Source organism: Petaurus breviceps, unplaced genomic scaffold (genome assembly GCF_028583685.1).
Source record: "Petaurus breviceps papuanus isolate PSGF00001 unplaced genomic scaffold, PetGlider_PUasm1.0 229, whole genome shotgun sequence".
NCBI classification, from domain to species: Eukaryota; Metazoa; Chordata; class Mammalia; order Diprotodontia; family Petauridae; genus Petaurus; species Petaurus breviceps.
This window is the reverse complement of record NW_027185903.1, coordinates 37,895,959-37,916,904: the sequence shown is the minus strand read 5'-3', so window position 1 is coordinate 37,916,904 and position 20,946 is coordinate 37,895,959. Positions and strand designations below refer to the sequence as shown.

The 20,946-nt window shown below is 39.8% G+C and overlaps 1 protein-coding gene across 7 annotated transcripts in view; it reads right to left on the bottom strand.

Annotated features, from left to right (window-relative positions):
* SLC38A9 (solute carrier family 38 member 9) overlaps nt 1–20,946 on the bottom strand; it is a 171,293-nt gene that overhangs the window by 85,291 nt on the left and 65,056 nt on the right. Inside the window, exon 12 of one of the 7 annotated variants that reach the window (XM_069096502.1) lies at nt 10,609–10,701. The exons of 5 other annotated variants lie outside the window; for them this stretch is intronic. In XM_069096502.1, the coding sequence (XP_068952603.1) occupies nt 10,690–10,701 (12 nt within the window). In that variant the 3' untranslated portion in view covers nt 10,609–10,689. Of the gene's footprint in view, nt 1–10,608; nt 10,702–14,024; nt 14,646–20,946 lie in introns of those variants that run through there. One more of the 7 variants, XM_069096501.1, reaches the window with a different exon arrangement.

The window sequence follows — 20,946 nt, the reverse complement described above, 5'->3', positions numbered from 1 at the left end:
CCCCAATTGCTTAGGGGCGGCCAGGTGGCTCAGCAAGTAAGAGCACCAGCTCCAGTGTCGGGATGACCTGGATCAAATCCAGGCTCCGATACTCAGCACCACACCCAGAAATAACTGGCCGTGTAACCTTGAGCAAGTTACTTAACCCCGATTGCTTAAAAAAAAAAAACAAAACTTCCCCAAACTAACAAAATACAGTTATATTCTAAGATAAAACTTGGCATAGAGTTCTAAAGGAGGTAGCATAAACTTCTATGATCCCTTGCCCTAACGGAGCCAGTGAATCCAGTAGCAGGAAATATAAAACCACAATTAGGTGTCGACTGTTCCTGTGAGCTACTGAAGAAAACCCTCCAATGTCCAACAGGTGGCTATTTCCTGTGAAGTAGGGTGGCCCAGCAGGCAGCCTCTCCCAGCTGAAGGGCTATTATAAAAGTCACTTTCACCAGGGCCATGAGGAGTTCTGGGGAGGACTCCCCAGGACTGCAGTTTCTAGTGCATCAGAAACACCAGCAGCTCCTTAATCTAGTCAGGGAATAAACTTCAAGGACTCATTGTGCTATCAGGGGTTTAGGAAGCCGACTAGCCAATCCCAGGGCCATTCCAGGCCTTGAAGGTCCCTTGGAGCTATCTGGGCTCCAAACGGATGAAGTGCAGAGTTCAGAAGAACCCTAGCTTGAAGTTGGGGATGTTGCTTTTGCTCCATAGTGGGATGAGAGATGCAGCTGCTGATGACTGGGGACAATAAAGAGACCCGAGAGGCGGGGCACCACTTCGAAGGGGAAATGGCATGGTGACCATACTGTGGTCCAAAATGAACTCCTTTAAAAGAAATATTTTGTTTCAATCAGTAAAAATATGCTTTCTCATACTCCTTCCTCTCCAACTGAGAATGAAAGAAAAACAAAACCCATTACCAACATATATAGTTAATCAAAACAAACTTTCACATAGACTATGTTCAAAATATTTTTTCTGCACTCTGAATCCATTGCTTCTCTATCAGAAGGGGGGTAGCATGTTTCCTCATTAGTCCTCTGAAATCATGCTTGATCATTACATTGATAAGAATTCCTAATTCTTTCAAAATTGTTTGCCTTTACCATACTGTGGTCATTGTATAAATTGTTCTGCTGATCATGTTCACTCTGCATCAGCTTATAAAAGACTTCATAAGTTTCTCTGAAACCTTTTCCTTCATCATTTCTGACAGTGCAAGAGTATTTAATTACATTTGTATACTTAATGTTCATACTTGTTAATTCCCCAATTTGTGGGCACTCCCTCAGATTCCCATTATTTGCCAGCTCAAAAAGAACTGTAATTACTTCTGCACATTCTTAAAGTTTGTTTGATTTAGGATTAATCTCTCCCTCAAACTATCCTCCCTCTAATTCTCTCCCTTCTTCTCCTCCCTTTTCCCTCTTTTTTTAGTTCTTTTCACCTGCATTGCTGTATAGTATGCACACACACACACACACACACACCCACTTTGCTTTATTCACGCTGTATTAGTTCCTATAGCTACTCAAGTTTCTTTGAATTCTTCATATCAATAAATTTATTACAGTGAAGTAGTATTCTTTTTTTTTCACCTTTAAAAATTCAAGTAATTTACTAATATAGTATATTATCCAGGACTTTTTTAAAATTAAATTTTATGTTTATAATTTTTAGTTTACATAATTCATTTGCACAAGATTTTGAGCTACAAATTTTGTCCCCGTCTTTACCCTACCCACCACCCCAAAACAGCAATCCTACTGTATACCCCCCTCTCCCAATCTGCTCTCTCCTATATCCTCCCCCATTCCCTCTCCAACTTTCTGATAGGGCAAGATGGATCTCCATACCCCAGTGCCTGTATATCTTATTTCCCATTTGCATGGAAAAAAAGTTATATATATTTAAACATTTGATTTTAAAACTTTGAATTCCAGATTCTTTCCCTTCCTCTCTTGTCACCTACTCTTACCGGGAAGATAAGCAATTCAATATAGGTTGTACATGTGTAGCTATGCAAAACATTTCCATAGTGGATAGATATATTGTGAAAGACTGACTATATTTCCCTCCATCCTATCCTGCCCCCCACTTGTTCTATTCTCTACTTTGACCCTGTTCCTTTTCAAAAGTGTGTGCTTCTAACTTCCCTCCCTCCCAGCCTGCCCTCCCCTCCATCTTTCCCCCTCTCATCCCCTTCCCCCCTACTCTCCTGTAGGGCAAGATATCCTATTTAGTGTATATGTCATTCCCTCCCTAAGCCAAATTCAATGAGAGTAAGGTTGACCCACTCCCTTTTGCCTTCCTGTTCTTCCCCTCCATTGTAACAGTTTTCCCTTGCCTCTTCTATATGAGATAATTTACCCCATTCTGTCTCTCCCCATCTCCTCTCATTATATTCCTCTCTCACCTCTCAATTTCATCTTTGCCCTCTATCTATGTATACCTGTACACACATATATATATATATACACTCACATATGTATTCATATACCCATATGACCTCCTATATAGACATATGTATGTATATACACACATTTATATTCCCTTCAACTATCCTCATACTGAGAAGTTTCATAAGGTACAATTATTATTTTTCCATGTAGGAATGTAAATAGTTCAACTTTGATAAGTTCCTTATGATTTCTTTTCCCTATTTACCTTCTCATGCTTCTCTTGATTCTTGTATCTGAATGTCAAATTTTCTATTCAACTGTTTTTTTCATCAAAATGTCCTCTATTCCACTGAATGGCCATATTTTCCTCTGAAACATTATACTCAATTTTGCTGGGTAGGTGATTCTTGGTTTTAACCCCAGCTCCTTTGACCTCCAGAATATCATATTCCAAGCCCTTTGATCCCTCAATGTAGAAGCTGTCAGATCCTGTGTTATCCTGATTGTGTTTGCACAATATTTAAATTGTTTCTTCTTGGCTGCTTGTAATATTTTCTCCTTGATCTGGGAACTCCGGGACCTGGCTATAATATTCTAGGAGTTTTCTTTTTGGGATCTTTTTCAAGAGGCGATCAGTGGATTCTTCCAACTTCTATTTTGCCCTCTGGCAATTTTCCTTGTGAATTTCTTGAAAGATGATTTCTAGGTTCTTTTTTTGATCATGGCTTTCAGGTAGTCCAATAATTTTTAATTTATCTCTCCTGTATCTATTTTCCAGGTCAGTGGTTTTTCCAATGAGATTGCCTTCTATTTTTTTCATTTGTTTGGATCTGTTTAATAGTATCTTTATTTCTCATAAAGTCACTAGCTTTCATTTGCTCCAATCTAATTCTGAAGGAATGATTCTCTTCAGTGAGCTTTTGAGATTCTTTTTCCATCTGGCAAATTTGGCTTTTTAAGGCATTCTTCTCCTCATTGGCTTTTTGAGTCTCTTTTGCCATTTGAGTTAGTCTATTTTTTAAGGTGTTATTTTCTTCAGTCAGGTTGTTGACTCTCTTTTCATGATTTTCTTGCATCATTCTCATTTCTCTTACCAATATTTCCTCCACTTCTCTTATTTGGTTTTCAAAATCCTTCTTGAGCTCCTCTATGGCCTGTAATCAGTTCATATTTTTCTTGGAAGCTTTTGGTACAGGAGTTCTGATTTCATTGTCTTCCTCCTGTTTCAAGCTTTCATTCTTTTTGTCCCCAAAAAAGGAATCTAAGGTTTGACTGCTGTGCTTCCTTTGCTCACTCATGTTGCCACTCAATGACTTGACTTTTGAGCTTTTTGCCACAGTAGAACTCTGCTACCAGAGAGGGGAAGCTTTGGCCCAAATCACTGGGGTTTTTGCAGCTGCTGGAGCTATTAGTTGGGTGCCCTCTCTGAAGCCCCCACACGTTCTAGTACCTGGTCACACACTCCAGGACCTCCACCCTAGATAGCTATCCAGATCCAAGAAGGTTAAAGCAAGAGTGATTACCCTTCAGAATGGTTGCTTGGTCCCCCTACAATCTGCAGGCCAGGACCTCTGAAGCAGCCACATGGTGGTGGCTGCTCAGCTGTTTCTCCCTTGGGCGCAGAGGCCAAACAATACTCCCTGTTCCCAAAATCCACACTGACCTTTTACTTTGCCTTTGCCATTAATGGGTTGATAATTCTGGCAACCACTGCAGCTGCTGGTGATCCACTCTCCCTAAGTCCCTCCAGCCATGGCTGGCTGGTCCACCCTGAGGCTAAAACCGGGGAATCATGTAGGGCTGGGCTCTGCTCCCATCATGCTGCGATGGACCCTTCCTGCCAGCCTGCCTTCAGCAGAAGATTTGTTTGTTACTTCGTGGGTTCTGCAGCTCTAAAGTTTGTTTCAAGTCATATTTTATAGGTATTTTAGGTGGTTATGAGGGGAGCTCATGGAGTTTTCCTGCTTCTATGCTGCCCTCTTGGCTCCACCCCCCAAAGCAGTATTTTTTTCAAAAATTCTTTTTCTATCCACAAAATCCACCTACTCTCCCTTCCATCCCTTACTCCCCACTTGAGAACAAATGAAAGACATAGCCCCAGTTATAAACATGTATAGTTAAGGAAAGCAAATATCCACACTGCCTATATTAAAAACAAACAAAAAATGAAACCCGATTCTTATTCTGTACCAATGAGTCCTTCAATTCTCTATCAAGAGGTGGACAGAATTTATTAGTTCTTGGGAATCATAGTTGATTATTATGCTGATTCATGTTCCTAATTCTTCCAGAGTTGTCTGTCTTTACCACATTGAGGTCGTCGCACAAACTTTTCCTAATTCTGTTCCCTTCACTCCATTATTCCATACACATCTTGACAGATTTCTCTGAAACCACCCCCTTCGTCATAGCTTACAGCATGATATGTTCCATCACATCTATATAACATAACTTATTCTGCCATTCCCCAATTCCACCCTCTGAGATTCCCATTCTTTGTCCCCCTCTTAAGGGGTATAAAATTGAAAATTGATTTTAATTCTTTTTAAGACTTAATCAAGTTGCTCTGGGTTTAATACTTTCCCACAACAGGTAAAATCCAAACTCCTTTGTGACTTTACCCTTCACCTCCACTCAGGACTCAATTCTTTTGTGAAATGAATCTACACCCTTGTATTGTCTACCTTTGTAACTTCATTCACTACCTACTTATCCCCCATTCAGATTCCTTGGTAAGCTCAACCACCAGTTATTTAACTCAAATTCAGGTGGATTAAATCAGAGCACGTTGCAGACAATACTCCAACTCCTAGTGAGGAAACAATAGGGAGGAGCTGAGGTGACTCTTATCTACCTCATTAAAATTTCTACCAATTTGGGATTATTATGATGCAATGTCAGGGCCAATCAGAGGAAGATACATTTAGAGAGCTGGAGATTTTGCTCTGTCATCTTGCTTATTGTTTTTTTTTTTTTAAAGCAATAGGGGTTAAGTAACTTGCTCAAGGTTACACGGCCAGTTATTTCTGGGTGTGGTGCTGAGTATCTGAGCCTGGATTTGATCCAGGTCATCCCGACACTGGAGCCGGTGCTCTTACTCTCTGAGCCACCTGGCCGCCCCGAATCCTGGTTATTGTTATAAAAGTTCTTGTCAGCCCTCAGGATCTCTGGTCACTGAGAGGCCACTGATGATGCAATTTATTGGTTACTACTAGCCTAATACACTGATCTTGCTTGGAACTTAGTCCCTCAGTTTACTTTTTTTTTTTTTTAAGCAATTGGGGTTAAGTAACTTGCTCAAGGTAACACGGCCAGTTATTTTGTGTGGGTGTTAAGTATATGAGGCTGGAACTGAACCCAGGTCTCCCGACTCTGGGGCTGCCCCCCTCAGTTTACTTTAATTTCAACTGAGAGGTACTATAAATATTTTTGAACATCCTTAGTTTGTTTTGTCTTCCCTCCCTTAATTCCCCTCTCTCTAATTCCCCCCCTTTCCCTCCTCTATCCTTCTGTGGGAAATATATTTCCAAACCCAACTAGGGGTATTCTTTTCTCCTTTGGCCAGTTTACAGAGTGAGGTTCAAGTGTCAACTCCCTCAATTCCCTTCCTCTTTGTTTATATGGATGTACTTGCACACCCAAATTGTGTGAGATAATTTTTCCAAACCTTCCCTTCCTTTCCTCCTTCCCGTGTGTTCTTCCTTTTTTTATTCTTTTCTTACTATGATCAAGATATAACAAAACCACTCCCAGACCATATCTAATTAGACTCCCTATGTGACCCATACAACCCATACATGTTCAGAGGGGACACATATCATCTCTCTATATTTGAATGCAAGCCTTTTATTCTTTTCTAGCCTTTCATCATTCATATTTAAATTTTTATCTTTCTCTTCACTTCTGTGTTTTACTCTGGTTCATCCTAATCTTTATGGAGTTTGTTCTTGATTAAGGTTTTTGTACTTGTACCTGTGTTTGAACTCTAGAGTTTCTCTGTAGTTTTGATTTTTTCATCAGGAATACTTGGAGCCCTCTATTTCATTAAGGGTTCCTTTTTTCCCCTTGTAGTACTATACTCAAGTTTTGCTGAATAAGTTATTCTTGGCCACCATAAATAAATAAAATAAAATTTCTAAAAAGAATGTTACTTCACTGTAAGAAATTTATGAAAATGAAGAATTCAGAGAACCACAGGTAGACATTAGGAACTAAGGCACAGTGAATAAAGCCAAGTATATGCTTACAGCTTGCTCATTCTCTCCATCCATATATACATATACATACACATACACACATGTACCTTACCCAGTAAAACTCAAGAAATATGTATAATGTACTCTTTGCTTTCTGAATACTGTATTCCAAGTTCCCTGCCCCTTTATAGTGATGGCTGATACATCATGTGTTGTCTCCACACTTGCATTCTTTCTTTCTGGTTGCTGGCAGTATTTTTCCTTTGACTTAGAATCCTGGACTTTGGCTATGATGTTCCTGGAAGCTTTTAATTTTGGGGTTTCAAAGGAGATGACTGGTGGATTCTATTTTTACTTTGCCCTTTGGTGTGATTTGATCTGGGCAATTTTCTTTTAAGATTTCTTGAAATATAATGTCTAGGTCTTTTTTTTTTTCCCCATCACAACATTCTGATAATCCAAAGATTCTTAAATGTTTTTCTCCTCAATTTGTCTTGCTGTAAGATATCTTACATTTTTTTCTATTTTTTCAGTCTTCTGTTTTAGTATTCTTGTCTCATGGAGTGATTGGCTTCTATCTGGTCTATCCTAATCTTTATGGAGTTTGTTCTTGGTTAAGGTTTTGTACTTGTGCCAAGTTAATTCCCTTTGAAATTCTTTCTTGCCTTGTTCTCGTTTTTTTAAAAAATTTTTTTCCTCATATGTTCTCATTTCATTTATAAAAACATTTTTCAATTCTTGCTTCACCTCTTCTAAGAATTCTAATTGTCTGTGCCCAAGTTGTATTTTTCTCTGAGTCTCTGTGTATAGATATTTTGGGTTATCTATCTTCTGGGTTTCTGTCTTGAGCTTTCCTGACACTATAATAGCTCTTTATGGTGTGCTTTTTTTTTGGTTTGCTCATTCTTCCAGCCTACTTTCCTGACTATGGATTTGATGTTTGGATTGGACTCTACTGCTTTTTGGGAGGGGAAGCAGAGACTGTTCCTTTCTTGGGGTATTGACTGTTATGGTAGTCCAGGATTTCTGGAACAGGTTGGGGAACTGCAAGCTATTTAATGCCCCCAAGCTGATCTAATCCAAGGCAGAATCTTATTGTTGTCCCCCCTGGTCTGAGCTTGGCAAATTTTTGACCTGAGTCTTCAATCAGACTTATAGTAGATTGCTACTAGACAGAGTGAAAGAATTATAGGTTCTTAATTATTTTGAGCTTCCATAGCTTAAAGCTATGGTAAGGCTTTTTCAATACCCTGTATTAATGTTTTTATCATATAGCATAAATCTTTCATATGCATATGTATGCGTACATATATATCTCATATATACATACCTTTATACGTGCATTATTAGATATGAACTAGTGTAATGTAGTGCTAGGAGACCAAGGTTTTAGTCCTATCTTGTTAGCTATATGAAACCTAGACAAATCACTTAACCTCTCTGATCCTCAGTTCCATCATCTTTAAAATGGAATAATAGTGCCTGCTTCACAGGGTTGGAGTGAGGCTGAATTGAGATAATGTATGTCAAGCACTCTGTAAAACTTAAGGCTCTGTATAAATGTGAGCAAGCATCATTATGATTCCCAAAATGAAATGGATGAAAGTTAGATACACAGGCCTGTTTTTCTTGACTACAGATTAAATATTACCCAGCACCTGAGACTCTCAGTGGCGTTTTATACTTCACCTAGTATCTGTTGCTTAAAGGAGGACTATCATATGCTGTAACATCCTGGAATTTAATAAATACTTATTGATTGTTGAAAAAAAAAAAGAGTTGTGGGCTCTCCTCTGGTGTGGGAATCCTGCCCTGATTAGTCCCCTGCAGTCTGGTCTAGAAGTTGGAACAGAGCCCCACTTCTGCTCCTGGAGTCTGAGTCACACAACTGCCTCTTGCTTCTGAATGTTTTCCTTTCTTGGTATATTCCCTGAGGGCCCTCCCCACCCCCTTCAATTCTCCAATGCAAGGCTTCCCTACACAGAGGCATCACCCCTTGTACCCAGGTCCCCTTCTCAGTCTGTCCTGATTCTGTGACCCAGAATTGGAGAGTAGACAACAAAGGTGCCATCTGGCAGCTGTGCCCATTGCGGTACCCTATTAGTCTGATGATGGCTAAGTATGGGTCTGGGATTTCCTCTTACTTTGGTGTACAGCCTCTCTTTGGGTACTAAAGTGCTCCAAGTACAGCAGTGTGCTTCTGGCTGGACTTTTCCCAGTGTCTGCACACCTTTCTGTCACCCTGTGCCAAGCCAGGCTTGATAAATGACTCGCTGTGACTTTTTCTGGATTTCTGCATCAGGATTTGGTCTAGCGAATTTTCTAGACTAGTTTGGACAAGTTTTGTGGAGGTGAGCTAGGCTATTTGTTTCCTATTATCCTGCCATCTTGGTTCCACCCCCAGCAAGACTCCTGTGAGTTCCGAGAATCCTACACTCAAGTCCAAACTAAGGAGGAGGTAAACTGACTCTAGAAGAAATTTTAAAATTGCATGGATCAAGGTCCAGAAAATACTATGAATAAAAAAGTATATGTTTTTGATAATTGAGTTTGTCTCATCCAAAGGAGAAAATGCTCACCAAGCATAACTTTCAGCTGTGTGGGAGGGGAGGGTGTGGCTGGAACTCAATTTGCTGTAAAAGGAGGCTGTCTAGGGGGGATATTAGTGGGAAGCAAATCATCCTTATCTTCAGCAGGACAGTGTACTGCCTTGTTCTTCTGGTTTCACTTGACCCTGCACTGTGTGTGTCCCCTTAACTTCTGACTTAGGCATCATATGGCTATGGCAGCAAAGACAACTAATGCAATATTTGGCTGCATTAAGACACTGAGTCCATTTGCCGAGAATGCCTTTATCTCCCCTTATCCTCCTCTGACATTACTCAGACAACATTATCTTCTTTACCAGTCTTGTGGAGAAATGGTCCCTCTTGCCAAGCCATCCCATTTACAGTCATAAGTGACCCTATTCCATCCTGTCTTCTCCAGCACACTATGATAGAGGGGGAACTCTGTCACTGCTCCTTCTCAGTCTCCTTTACTGGATCTCCATCCAAGCAGTCCATTAACTCCAAGGTTCAATCCATGGCCCTCCTTTCCCTCTCTCATCTGGTTCTCTCATCAGCTCCCACTATCTATGTACAGATGATTCTCACATCTACTTGTCCCACCCTAACTTCTTTCCTGACCTCCAGTCTAACAACTCCAACTATTAAACATCCTGAACTACATGTCATATAGTCATCTTAAATTTAACATGCTCAAAACTGAACCCACCACCTTCCCCACTCCCCTAGCCCTTCCCTCTTCCTAATTCTCCTAATACTGTTGAGGGCATCACCATCCTCCCAGTCACCAAAGCTCACCACCCAGGACTCATCCTCAATTCCTCAACTCTCTCTCCCCTCCTCTTCCCCACCGTATCCAATTTGTTGCCAAGTCCTATCAATTCTACCTTTGTAACATCTCTTCAATCTGCCCCTTGTCTCTTCTAGCATCTGGATGCAGGAGCTCATCACCTGTGACTACCACAAAAGCCTGCTGGCCGGCATCCCTCCACAAGTCTCTCTGCCTCCTCTCCCTCCATCCCTCCATCCTCCACTTGGCTGTCCGTGATAATCCTAAAGTACAGGCCTGACTATGTGACTCCGTCATCCAGAAAACTGCAAGAACAAATACAAAATATTTTGTCTGTTAATGCCCTCCCTAACCCAGACCCCCTCCTACCTTTCCAATCTTCTTATGCCTCCCTCCCTCCCCCTAAACATTCTTTGTGGTTTCATGACACTGACCCCCTTCCTGCTCCTCTGACAAGATGCCCCATCTTCAGGCTCTGGGCATTTTCACTGGTCTTGAATTTGTTCCCTCTTCATTTCTGTCTCCTGACTTCCACAGCTTCCCTCAAGTCCCAACTAAAATCCTACCCTCTATGAGAAGTCTTTCCTTATCATCCTTAATACTACTGCCTTCCCTCAGTCAGTTACCTCCACTTTATCCTGCAAAGTTTGTTTGTACTTACAGCTGTGTACATGTGTCTCCCCCTTAGTCCGTGAACTCCAGGAGAACAGGAACTATTTTTTGTCTTTCTCCAGTGCTTAGCACAGTGACTAGAACAAAGTAGGCACTTAATAAATGTTTATTCACTGACTGGCATCCCCTTTCTTCCCTCACTCTCTGTGCCCCAAAGTCTTTGCCCTCTTTTTCTTCCTCTCTCTACATTCTTTCCCTTGGTGATTTCATTAAACACTGTAGCTTCAACTATTACTTCTGTAGGAATGACTCACAAATATACATTCCCAGCCCTGACCTTGCTTCTAAGATCAGAATGAAATTTCCAGTTGCGAATGGTCCCAAATGTCCGACTAGCACTTCAAACTCAACACGCTGAAATGTCTCATCTTCCCTACCAAATCCTGTACCCTATGACAGTGGTACCACCATTTTCCCAATCACCCCTCCTTGTAACTTCTAAGCTCTATTTGGTTTGTCCTTTTCCTCTACTTCACGCAGTCAGTAAGCCCCATTCTTCTATCTTTGTAATATCTCTTGTACCTAGCATTTCCTATTACCAACCATGTTCAGATCCTTATTATCTAACAGGTCTTCTGTTCACAATATTTTCCTCCTACAGAGGTGAACAGGTATGATCATGTCATTTTGCTGATCGAAAAACCTTCAATTACCCTGACTACACATTGAATTTTAAAAAGAAAACAAAAACCTCCTCAGCGTAGCAGTCAATGCCACCCACAATCTGGCTCCGATTTACCTACCAAATTTTATTTCATGTTATCCTTCCTCATATCCCCAACACTACCCAAACTGCACAACCTCAAAAAAAAACCCAAAAACAAACCCCAAACAAACCCAGGGCGGCTAGGTGGTGCAGTGAATAGAGCACCAGCCCTGGAGTTAGGAGGAGCTGAGTTCAAATCTGACCTCAGACACTTGACACACTTACTAGCCATGTGACCCTGGGCAAGTCACTTAGCCCCAACTGCCTTTCCTCCCCCTCCAAACAAAACAAAACAAAAAAACAAACTGCACAACCTCAAATTAATTTCACTTTACTTCCTCTCAGTATTCTATATTCCAGTCAAACTGCCTCAAATGCTAATTCACATACATTTAACAATCATTTAAACAGTCATTCAAATCAGTTTAATCAACTCACTTATACAACATTAAGGAGATTATACTACTTTTTAAATAAAATTTCAGTGTTTAGTGTGAATAACCTTCTCAACACAAAATTCACTGCTAATTCTATGCTGTAGTTTGAAATAAGTCAAGGGATACAATCTACCCAAAGAGGTTTTAAGAATCGTTTCTTAGTGACAAAAGTACTGTCATGTTTTGTTATCTGTACAAAACAGTTCGTTTTACATGCAATCACTAAACTTTCCAGTGTAATCACGAGCTTTTTTCAAGATGTTTAGACATAAAGGACAGACCAACTGTATTAAGGGCCAATTAATTCTATAACAGCCAACTTACAAGGTGCTTCTTCAGACACCGCTAACTAACTTCCCCAACTCAACGGGTGACCCAAGATTTGTTACTCTTTCGAGACACCAGCATAAAATCAGAGAGCCCACAGACCTTTGAGTTAAGGATCACACCTCTCCTAGTACCTCTTCTTGTTAGCTTCTAATATTGTAACTGAAGGGATAAAGCTAAGGATTTCCTGCTGCCATGGAAGCTTTTCTTGGTAGCTAGATACAGGGAGAAGGCAGAGAAGAATTCATCCAGGGAAGGTGGACCTTTTCTAAATCTCTTCTTTTGAAACACGATTTGGCAACATGGATGGTTTAGTTCCTTTTGGCCCACATGTGAAGGAGTACGTTCCCTTGTCATGTAATCTCAAGTCTTTTAATTAAGAAAAAACACACTATTTCCATTTTCCACTTAGCTTTTGGATAATTTTAGTCATCTGAAAAGATTTTCTTCCATCAAGTCTAAATCTTCCTTTTCTTCTAGGCTGAGCACCACGAGATTAGCCACGATTTGGCATGAGCTTCAGGCCCTTCACCATTCTGACTGTCCTTCTCTGGTTGCCCTCCAGTTAATCGATGCCATTCCTGAGTCACGTAGAGACAATCTCATCTGAACTCATCAGAATGAGTGCACCTTACTGTCCCATGTGCCCTCTATGTACTAGCCACCAGACTACCAACCTACTTGCTCTTCCTGTATGTGGCCTTCTATCTCTCAGTACTGAACTTCTGAAAGGGCTCCCCCCATGCCTAGAGCACTTACTTCTTTATCTCTTCCAATCCCTAGATCCTCTTGGACTTCTGGCCAAGATGACTGCTTGACAAGAGGCTAAAGTAAGTAACTTTTTCTATCTCTGAACTGTATGAAAAGTTATCAAGCAGTCAACAGGCAACAGAAAAGGGGACCACAAGTAAAGCCAGTTCTACTGTGGGCAGATAAGCTGGCAGGCTCCCGAGGGACCAGAAATCATTTGAAGGACACATGTAACCTGTGAAAGTCCATATCTAGAAGCAGCTAAGTGATGGGCTTCCCTAAGAAAGACATAGGGGGAGTTGGACACCAACAGTGGGATCAGTAGAGAGATCCAGAAGAGGTGATAACTAGTACAAACATATTAGCACTATGACTGTGACCCCAGAGATCCAAGGTCCTTAGTACAATGTTCTTAAACACTACTGAGGGTCCAAAGATCTAGTGCTCTGAACCTCAAAGATCCAGACAGACTTAATCCTGGGAAATAAAGGTCAGTACAGGAAGCCAGATCACCTGGATCAAGACACAGAATTTGCAGAAGGCACTTACAGGAAGACCTGGCATTGCTATAAAATCTCAATTCAAGAACTAAGGCTAGAAAGATAATTAAGCCAAAGAAGACACCAACTAATATAAAGAATTATAGATCCAGAGATGTGCAAAAATCCAGCCTCAAAGGAGAGGGTAAATGAACCACTGTAAACAATGTGTTAACAAAAATAAGGACTTTCCTCAAATAATACATTGAATACCTAGAAGAAAAGAAGCAAGAGATGTAAAATGAAATAAAGGTTCTGGAAGAAAGAAGCAGAAGGAGAATAAATAGGTTAAAAGAGAAAGTGATCGATCTTACACAAATAACCAACTTCCTAAAAATTAGAATAGACCAAATACAAATCAGTGACTCCATGAGATAGCAAGAAATATTAGAACAAATGTAATAAGTATCTGATATGAAAACAACTGACATTGGAAAAGAGGTCAAGGAGGGAAAATTTAAGAAGTACTGGATTCTCTGAAGACTATGCTTTCCAAAAAATGTGGATAACATATTTCAGGAAATCATAAATGAAAACTCAGTCTCAGAAATGTTATAGTAAAAAATTATAGCTTCCTTATTTAAAAAATAAAATACTGCAAGCATCCAGAAAGAAGTATTTCAAGTGACAAGGAACCAGAGTAAAGATCACATAAAAGCTGTCAACTTTTATTTCAAATGAGAGTTACTGTAATACAATATTCCAAAAGAATAGATGTGTTTACAATAAAGAATACCTTAACCTGCAAAGAATATAATCCTACAGGGGAAAAAATGGATTTTTAATGAAACAGAAGACTTGTAAGCATTTCTGATAAAAAAAAGCTGAGTAGAAATTCTGAAATATAAACACAGGAGTCAACAGAAACCTAGGAAGGTAAATTTATTTGAGCAAATGGAAGAAATTGTAGGATGATATAATACTAACATCCTAATGAGGGAGAAGAAACATGTGACCTTAAGAATCTTAATGACTCCAAAAGATATTTAGAGAGTATGAAGAGAAAAGGTTACAGAGGATAGATCCACTCTATTCTAGTGGTTTGAGAAGAGGACAGAAAAGAGAAAACAAAAGGAAGACACTAAAAAGGGGAAGGGGGAGGGTACAAGTGGCTATTTCTCACATTTGGGATGAATGAGAAGAGTATCTGAACATGGAGGAAAGGGAAGCCAACATCCAATAATCTTCATTCTTTTCTGAAGTGGACAAAGTAGAGTTGAACACATAGAGTTTGGTGTGGAAATACATCAAACTGGGTGGGCCTGAGAGAACAAGAAGATAAATAACACTTCAGAGGGAATAGTTACAAGCAAAACAAAATTCCTGATCCCAAAGGTAGTATTAAAAAAAAGGAAAAGAAAAGAGCTGGAATATAAGTGGGTGTTCATCAATGGGGAAATGGCCAAACAACTTAAGATATATCATTATCCCTTAAGAAGTTAGATAAAAATGATTTCAGTAATCCTGGGAAGTATAAACTGATGAAGAGTGAAATTAACAGAACCAGGAAGGACATTTATATGAAGAAAAAAACACTGCCAAGAAAAACAATTCTGAAAGATGAATGATAAGCAAAGCAATGATCAACTGTATCCAGAGAACCTAAGGTGCAAAGACAAACATTTTTGTTGATTTTTATAGAGCTTTTTCCCTTCTCTGTTTTAAACTGGGAGTTCTGGGGTGGAGGGTGGGAGGTGTTGGAGAGGAACAGGTGTTTAGCAGTAAACTTTTAAAAAATACACAGAAGAGAACAGAAGGAAGTTCAGATGAAGCAGAGACAAGCAGCTCAATTTTGAAAGTAATGTGGAATTTATTACAGACTTAAAAATACAAGCAGTATGAAAAAGAGATTTATAGTTTAATATACAACCCTCTACTTGGGCTCTGAAAAGTATACGGAAATACTTGGGGTTTTTTTTGTCATTTAAGTTCAGATAAAAAAAATCCCTGGCTTCCTGCAATTTTCTCTGCTCAGGTGTCACTTCCTCTATGGGACATTTCTGAATCTCCCCAATGTTAGTGCTTTCAGACTTGTCCCGCAAAGTGTTTTGTATTCATATGCTTTATATTTACTTATATGTGTATATGTTTTAGTCCCCTGAAGAATACAATCTTCCTGAAAGCAGGGACTGATTCATTTCAGTCACTGCACAAGGCAGTCCAATGGGCCCTCAGGAGTCCTGGTAGGGGGCTTAAATAAATGCCTTTCTTTCCTCCTTCACCTGCACCAAGGGGGGAGGGGAGACCCACACAAAGATCTGAATGAACCAGTGAAGAGTGTGCATTCCATATCAGTGCATACAGGTCTAGACACAGAAGATGCAGAAAGTAGCTTTTTTTCTGGGGTGATGGTTGAGTGCAGGTCGGGGGGAGATGAGGGCAGCTGCTATGGGAGGAGGGACCAGCTGCACAGGATCACTGACATTTTGAACATATGGCTTCTTGTCACATACACTCTGAGGTGGAAGGACTGATATTATTGAAGGAAGAAGGGAAGATAAGTCCAGCTCCTGTGATAAGTGTTCATGATAACTGGTGTGGGCTGCTGGTATCTAGATAGAATGCATAGGAGACTGTGTTGGGCCTGAAGTCAGGAAGATATGAATTTAAATATGGGCTCAGACAACTTACTAGTTGTCATTTAACCTGTTTGCCTCAGTTTCCTTAACTGTAAATAGGGGATAATAATACCACCTACCTCCCAGGGTTGAGGTGAAGATCAAGTGAAAGAATATTTGTAAAGCACTTAGTGCAGTGACTAGCACATGGTATGTGCTAAATAAATACTTAATTTCCTTCCTGCCTTCTCTGAAACACAGATGAATTTTACTTTCATTCTTTGTGTACCCAAAGACCCCACACAAGCACCTTTACTCAACTTTCCCAAGAGAATAGAAAATAAGAGAAGAGGAAGGTGGGGACGTAGAGGAGGAAAGCTCTTAATTTCTGGCAGTTTGAATGGAAGACAAATTCCTAGGTCCCTATAAAAGGAGAGTATGGAGCAGAACCAAGATGGTGGCACAGAAGCAAGAAAACTCCCCGTGCTCCCCCCATAACCATCTCAAATACCTGAAAAAAATGACTCTAAACAAACTTTAGAGCTACAGAACCCACAAAGTGACAGAGAGAAACCTCCTGCTGAAGGCAGCCTGGCAGGTGGACAGGAAGGTTCCACTGCAGCATGCTGGGAGCAGAGTCCAGCCCTGTGTGAGCCCAAGGTTTTAGCCTCAGGGCAGCCCTGACACTGGAGTGGACTTCGGGAGAGTGGATCACCAGGAGCTGTGGTGGTTTCCAGATTTATCAACCCATAAATGCCAAAGGCAAAGTAAAAGGTCAGTGTGGACTTTGGGAACAGGGAGTCTGGGAGTGTGGTCTGGCCTCTGCCCCCAGAGGGAGGAGCGGCTGCGTGGCTGCTTCAGAGGTCCTGGAGGGTAATCATTCTGAAGGGTAATTGCTCTTACTTTAACCTGCTTGGATCTGGATAGCTGTCTAGGGTAGAGGTCCTGGGGTACAAGACCAGTGTGCCAGAGGCAGTGGAGGCTTCTGAGAGGAAACCCAACTAATAGCTCCAACAGCTGCAAAGCCCCCAGTGATTTGGGACAAAACTCTTCTCTCTGGTAGCAGAGTTCTACTGTGGCAAAAGGCTCAAAAGTCAAATAACTGAGTGGCAACATGAGCAAGCAAAGGAAGAACAGCAGTCAAACCTTAGATTCCTTTTATGGGGACAAAAAGAATGAAAGCATGGAACAGGAGGAAGACAATGAAATCAGAACTCCTGTACCAAAAACTTCCAAGAAAAATATGAACTGATTACAGGCCATAGAGGAGCTCAAGAAGGATTTTGAAAACCAAATAAAAGAAGTGGAGGAAATATTGGGAAGAGAAATGAGAATGATGCAAGAAAATCATGAAAAGAGAATCAACAACCTGACTGAAGAAAATAACACCTTAAAAAATAGACTCAAATGGCAAAAGAGACTCAAAAAGCCAATGAGGACAGGAATGTCCTAAAAAGCCAAATTTGCCAGATGGAAAAAGAATCTCAAAGGCTCACTGAAGAGAATCATTCCTTCTGCATTAGATTGGAGCAAATGGAATTTAGTGACTTTATGAGAAATAAAGATACTATTAAACAGATCCAAGAAAATGAAAAAAAATAGAAGGCAATCTCATTGGAAAAACCACTGACCTGGACAATAGATACAGGAGAGATAAATTAAAAATTATTGGACTACCTGAAAGCCATGATCAAAAAAAGAACCTAGAAATCATCCCTCAAGAAATTCTCAAGGAAAATTGCCTTGATGTGTTAGTACCAGAGGGCAAAATAGAGGTTGAAAGAATCCACTGATCGCCTCTTGAAAAAGATCCCAAAAAGAAAACTCCTAGGAATATTATAGCCAGGTCCCGGAGTTCCCAGATCAAGGAGAAAATATTACAAGCAGCCAAGAAGAAACAATTTGAATATTGTGCAAACACAATCAGGATAACACAGGATCTGGTAGCTTCTACATTGAGGGATCAAAGGGCTTGGAATATGATATTCTGGAGGTCAAAGGAGCTGGGATTAAAACCAAGAATCACCTACCCAGAAAAAACTGAGTATAATGTTTCAAAGGAAAATATGGTCATTACAGTGGAATAGAGGACTTTTAAGCATTCTTGCTGAAAAAAAAAGAGTTGAATAGAAAATTTGACATTTAGATACAAGAAGCAAGAGAAGCATGAGAAGGTAAACAGGGAAAAGGAATCATAAGGAACTTATCAAAGTTGAACTATTTACATTCCTACATGGAAAAACAATAATTGTACCTTATGAAACTTTTCTCAGTATGAGGATAGTTGAAGGGAATATAAATGTGTGTGTGTATACATACATATGTCTGTATAGGAGGGCATATTGGTATATGAATACATATGTGAGTGTATATATATATGTGTGTACAGGTATACATAGATAAAGGGCACAGGATCAATTGAAGAGGAAGGGATGATACTTAAAAGATGAAATTGAGAGGTGAGAGAGGAATATAATGAGAGGAGATGGGGAGAGACAGAATGGGGTAAATTATCTTATATAGAAGAGGCAAGGGAAAACTGTTACAATGGAGGGGAAGAACAGGAAGGCAAAAGGGAGTGGGTCAACCTTACTCTCATTGAATTTGGCTTAGGGAGGGAATGACATATACACTAAATAGGATATCTTGCCCTACAGGAGAGTTGGGGGGAAGGGGATGAGAAGGAGGAAGATGGAGGGGAGGGTAGGCTGGGGGGGAGGGAAGCTAGAAGCACACACTTTTGTAAAGGGACAGGGTAAAAGTAGAAAATAGAACAAGTGGGGGGCAGGATAGGATGGAGGGAAATATAGTCAGTCTTTCACAATATATCCACTATGAAAATGTTTTGCATAGCTACACATGTACAACCTATATTGAATTGCTTATCTCCCCAGTAAGGGTGGGTGACAAGGGAGGAAGGAAAAGAATCTGGAACTCAAAGTTTTAAAATCAAATGTTTAAAAAAAATATACATATATATATATATATAAAACTTTTTCCCCATGCAACTGGGAAATAAGATATACAGACACTGGGGTATGGAGATCTATCTTGCCCTACCAGAATTTTGGAGGGGGAATGGGGGAGGATATAGGAGAGAGCAGACTGGGGGAGGGGGTATACAGGGGCATCGCTGTTTAGGGGTGGTAGGTAAGGGATGGACGGGGAGAAAATTTTTAACTCAAAATTTTGTGGAAACGAATGATGCAAACTAAAAATAAATATAAAATTTAATAAAATAAAAAAAAGAAAAGGAGAGTATGAGGGTAAACTGAGCAGCCAATCCAAGACAAAGTAATCAAGAGGAGGCTGCCCTCCCATAGTGTTACCTTGGGGCCTCAAATACTCTATCCATTCTTGATTTTCACAGTAATTCTTTGACAACCTTAGTCTCAGCCCATATCCCCCTAAGCTTCCCCCTGTAGGAATCCCAGTCCTGAGTCCCAGTGCCATCCCCATGGATGGAAGAGCTGAAGTGGAGTAGGGCAGGGGTGGGGGGGGGGGGAATAGTTCCTATTCCTAACATCTGGAGTTAGAACTAGTATAGTACAATCAGTACCATTTCAAATTATACTAAACTTAGGCTGCCTTATGAGTTAAACAGGCTTTTATGGGTTTTCCTGAGAACTTAGTAATAATATTTTCCAATTAAATATAGTTTTGCAACTTAAAAAAGGATCTGTCAACTCTGTAAGATATGTAGTACAAGTATTACCATCCCATTTTACAGCTAAGGAAACTGAGGCTCTGAGAGGTAACCCTCGGTTTATAATGTTTCTAAGGAAAAATGTATTCAGGCATGAAAAAATTAGCTTTACATATAAACTTTTGGAAGAAAAAGTTACGGATTGCCTATATGTTATTTTTTGCTATATACCAAATAGCATAGTTAATTCAAATATCAAAGTATATATCCAACCTCTTCTAAAATACTTTAGACCAAATTCCATCAACATTACCCCCTACCCCAGTAAAGAAGCAAAAGCACCCTCCAAAACCAGGAAGACATAAATAAATGAGGGAGAAGTGTTACTACCTAGTGATACAACATTAGCATCAGTAATATCTTGCAAAAATAAAAGTATAAAATTGTAACACTTTCATACATACTCACTATGTCCTAAATTTTTTTTTTTAATTGTCTCAATAGTAGCTATTATTCTCATTTTACAGCTGAGAAAATGGAGACACTTAACCAAAGCTAGTTACTGGTAGTGCTAGAATTAGAATCCAGGTATTCAGACCTTGAGGCTATGCACATTTAATGAGGGTTTTAAGCTTTCCAAAAAACTGGGATTGATTGCAAACTTTCAGGCAAAAGAGGGAGGGAAAGTTGAGGTGCTAGGGAAAGTGGAGTGGAATTTATTTCAGGGCTTCATAAGGAGTGGAAGAGAAAAGGAAAATAAGTAATGAGAGTTAGGAACATCTTGTCAATTCCAGTATATCTTAGAAGGTTTTTGTTTTCTACTTCTATGCTCTCAACCTATAATAAATTACAATTTAGATTTTTAGGAAAAGGACGATGTTCTTTTCCTCCCCATCTTAAAATTTTTTTTGTTAATTAATATGAATTTATTTTCTTTCTCCCTCATCTCTCTCTACTCCTGGGAAAAAAAATAAAACCTTATAACAAATATGCACAGGCAAGCAAAATAAAATCCTACATTAGCTCAAAAAAGGTTTCATTTTGTATTTTGCGTCCATCAGAAATGGTCAATTTCTTCATTCATACAGTTTAAGCTAAGTCATCCCAAGGCAACATCAGATTAGCATTTCTATCACCATGGTTCTCAAAACTCTGATAGTAAGTATGACAAATTCTCCTTTATCATACTGGAGCTGGGGTCAGAATATCCCTGCTTATACCCAAGCTCCCCCACTTACTGAAATTCAGAACCATGGGCAAATCACTAGTCTATAAAATAGGGATATACTACTTGAATGACAGAATTGTAGGAAAAGCACTTTGTGTAAACCCTTGAGTGCTTTATCAGTTCTTTTTCTT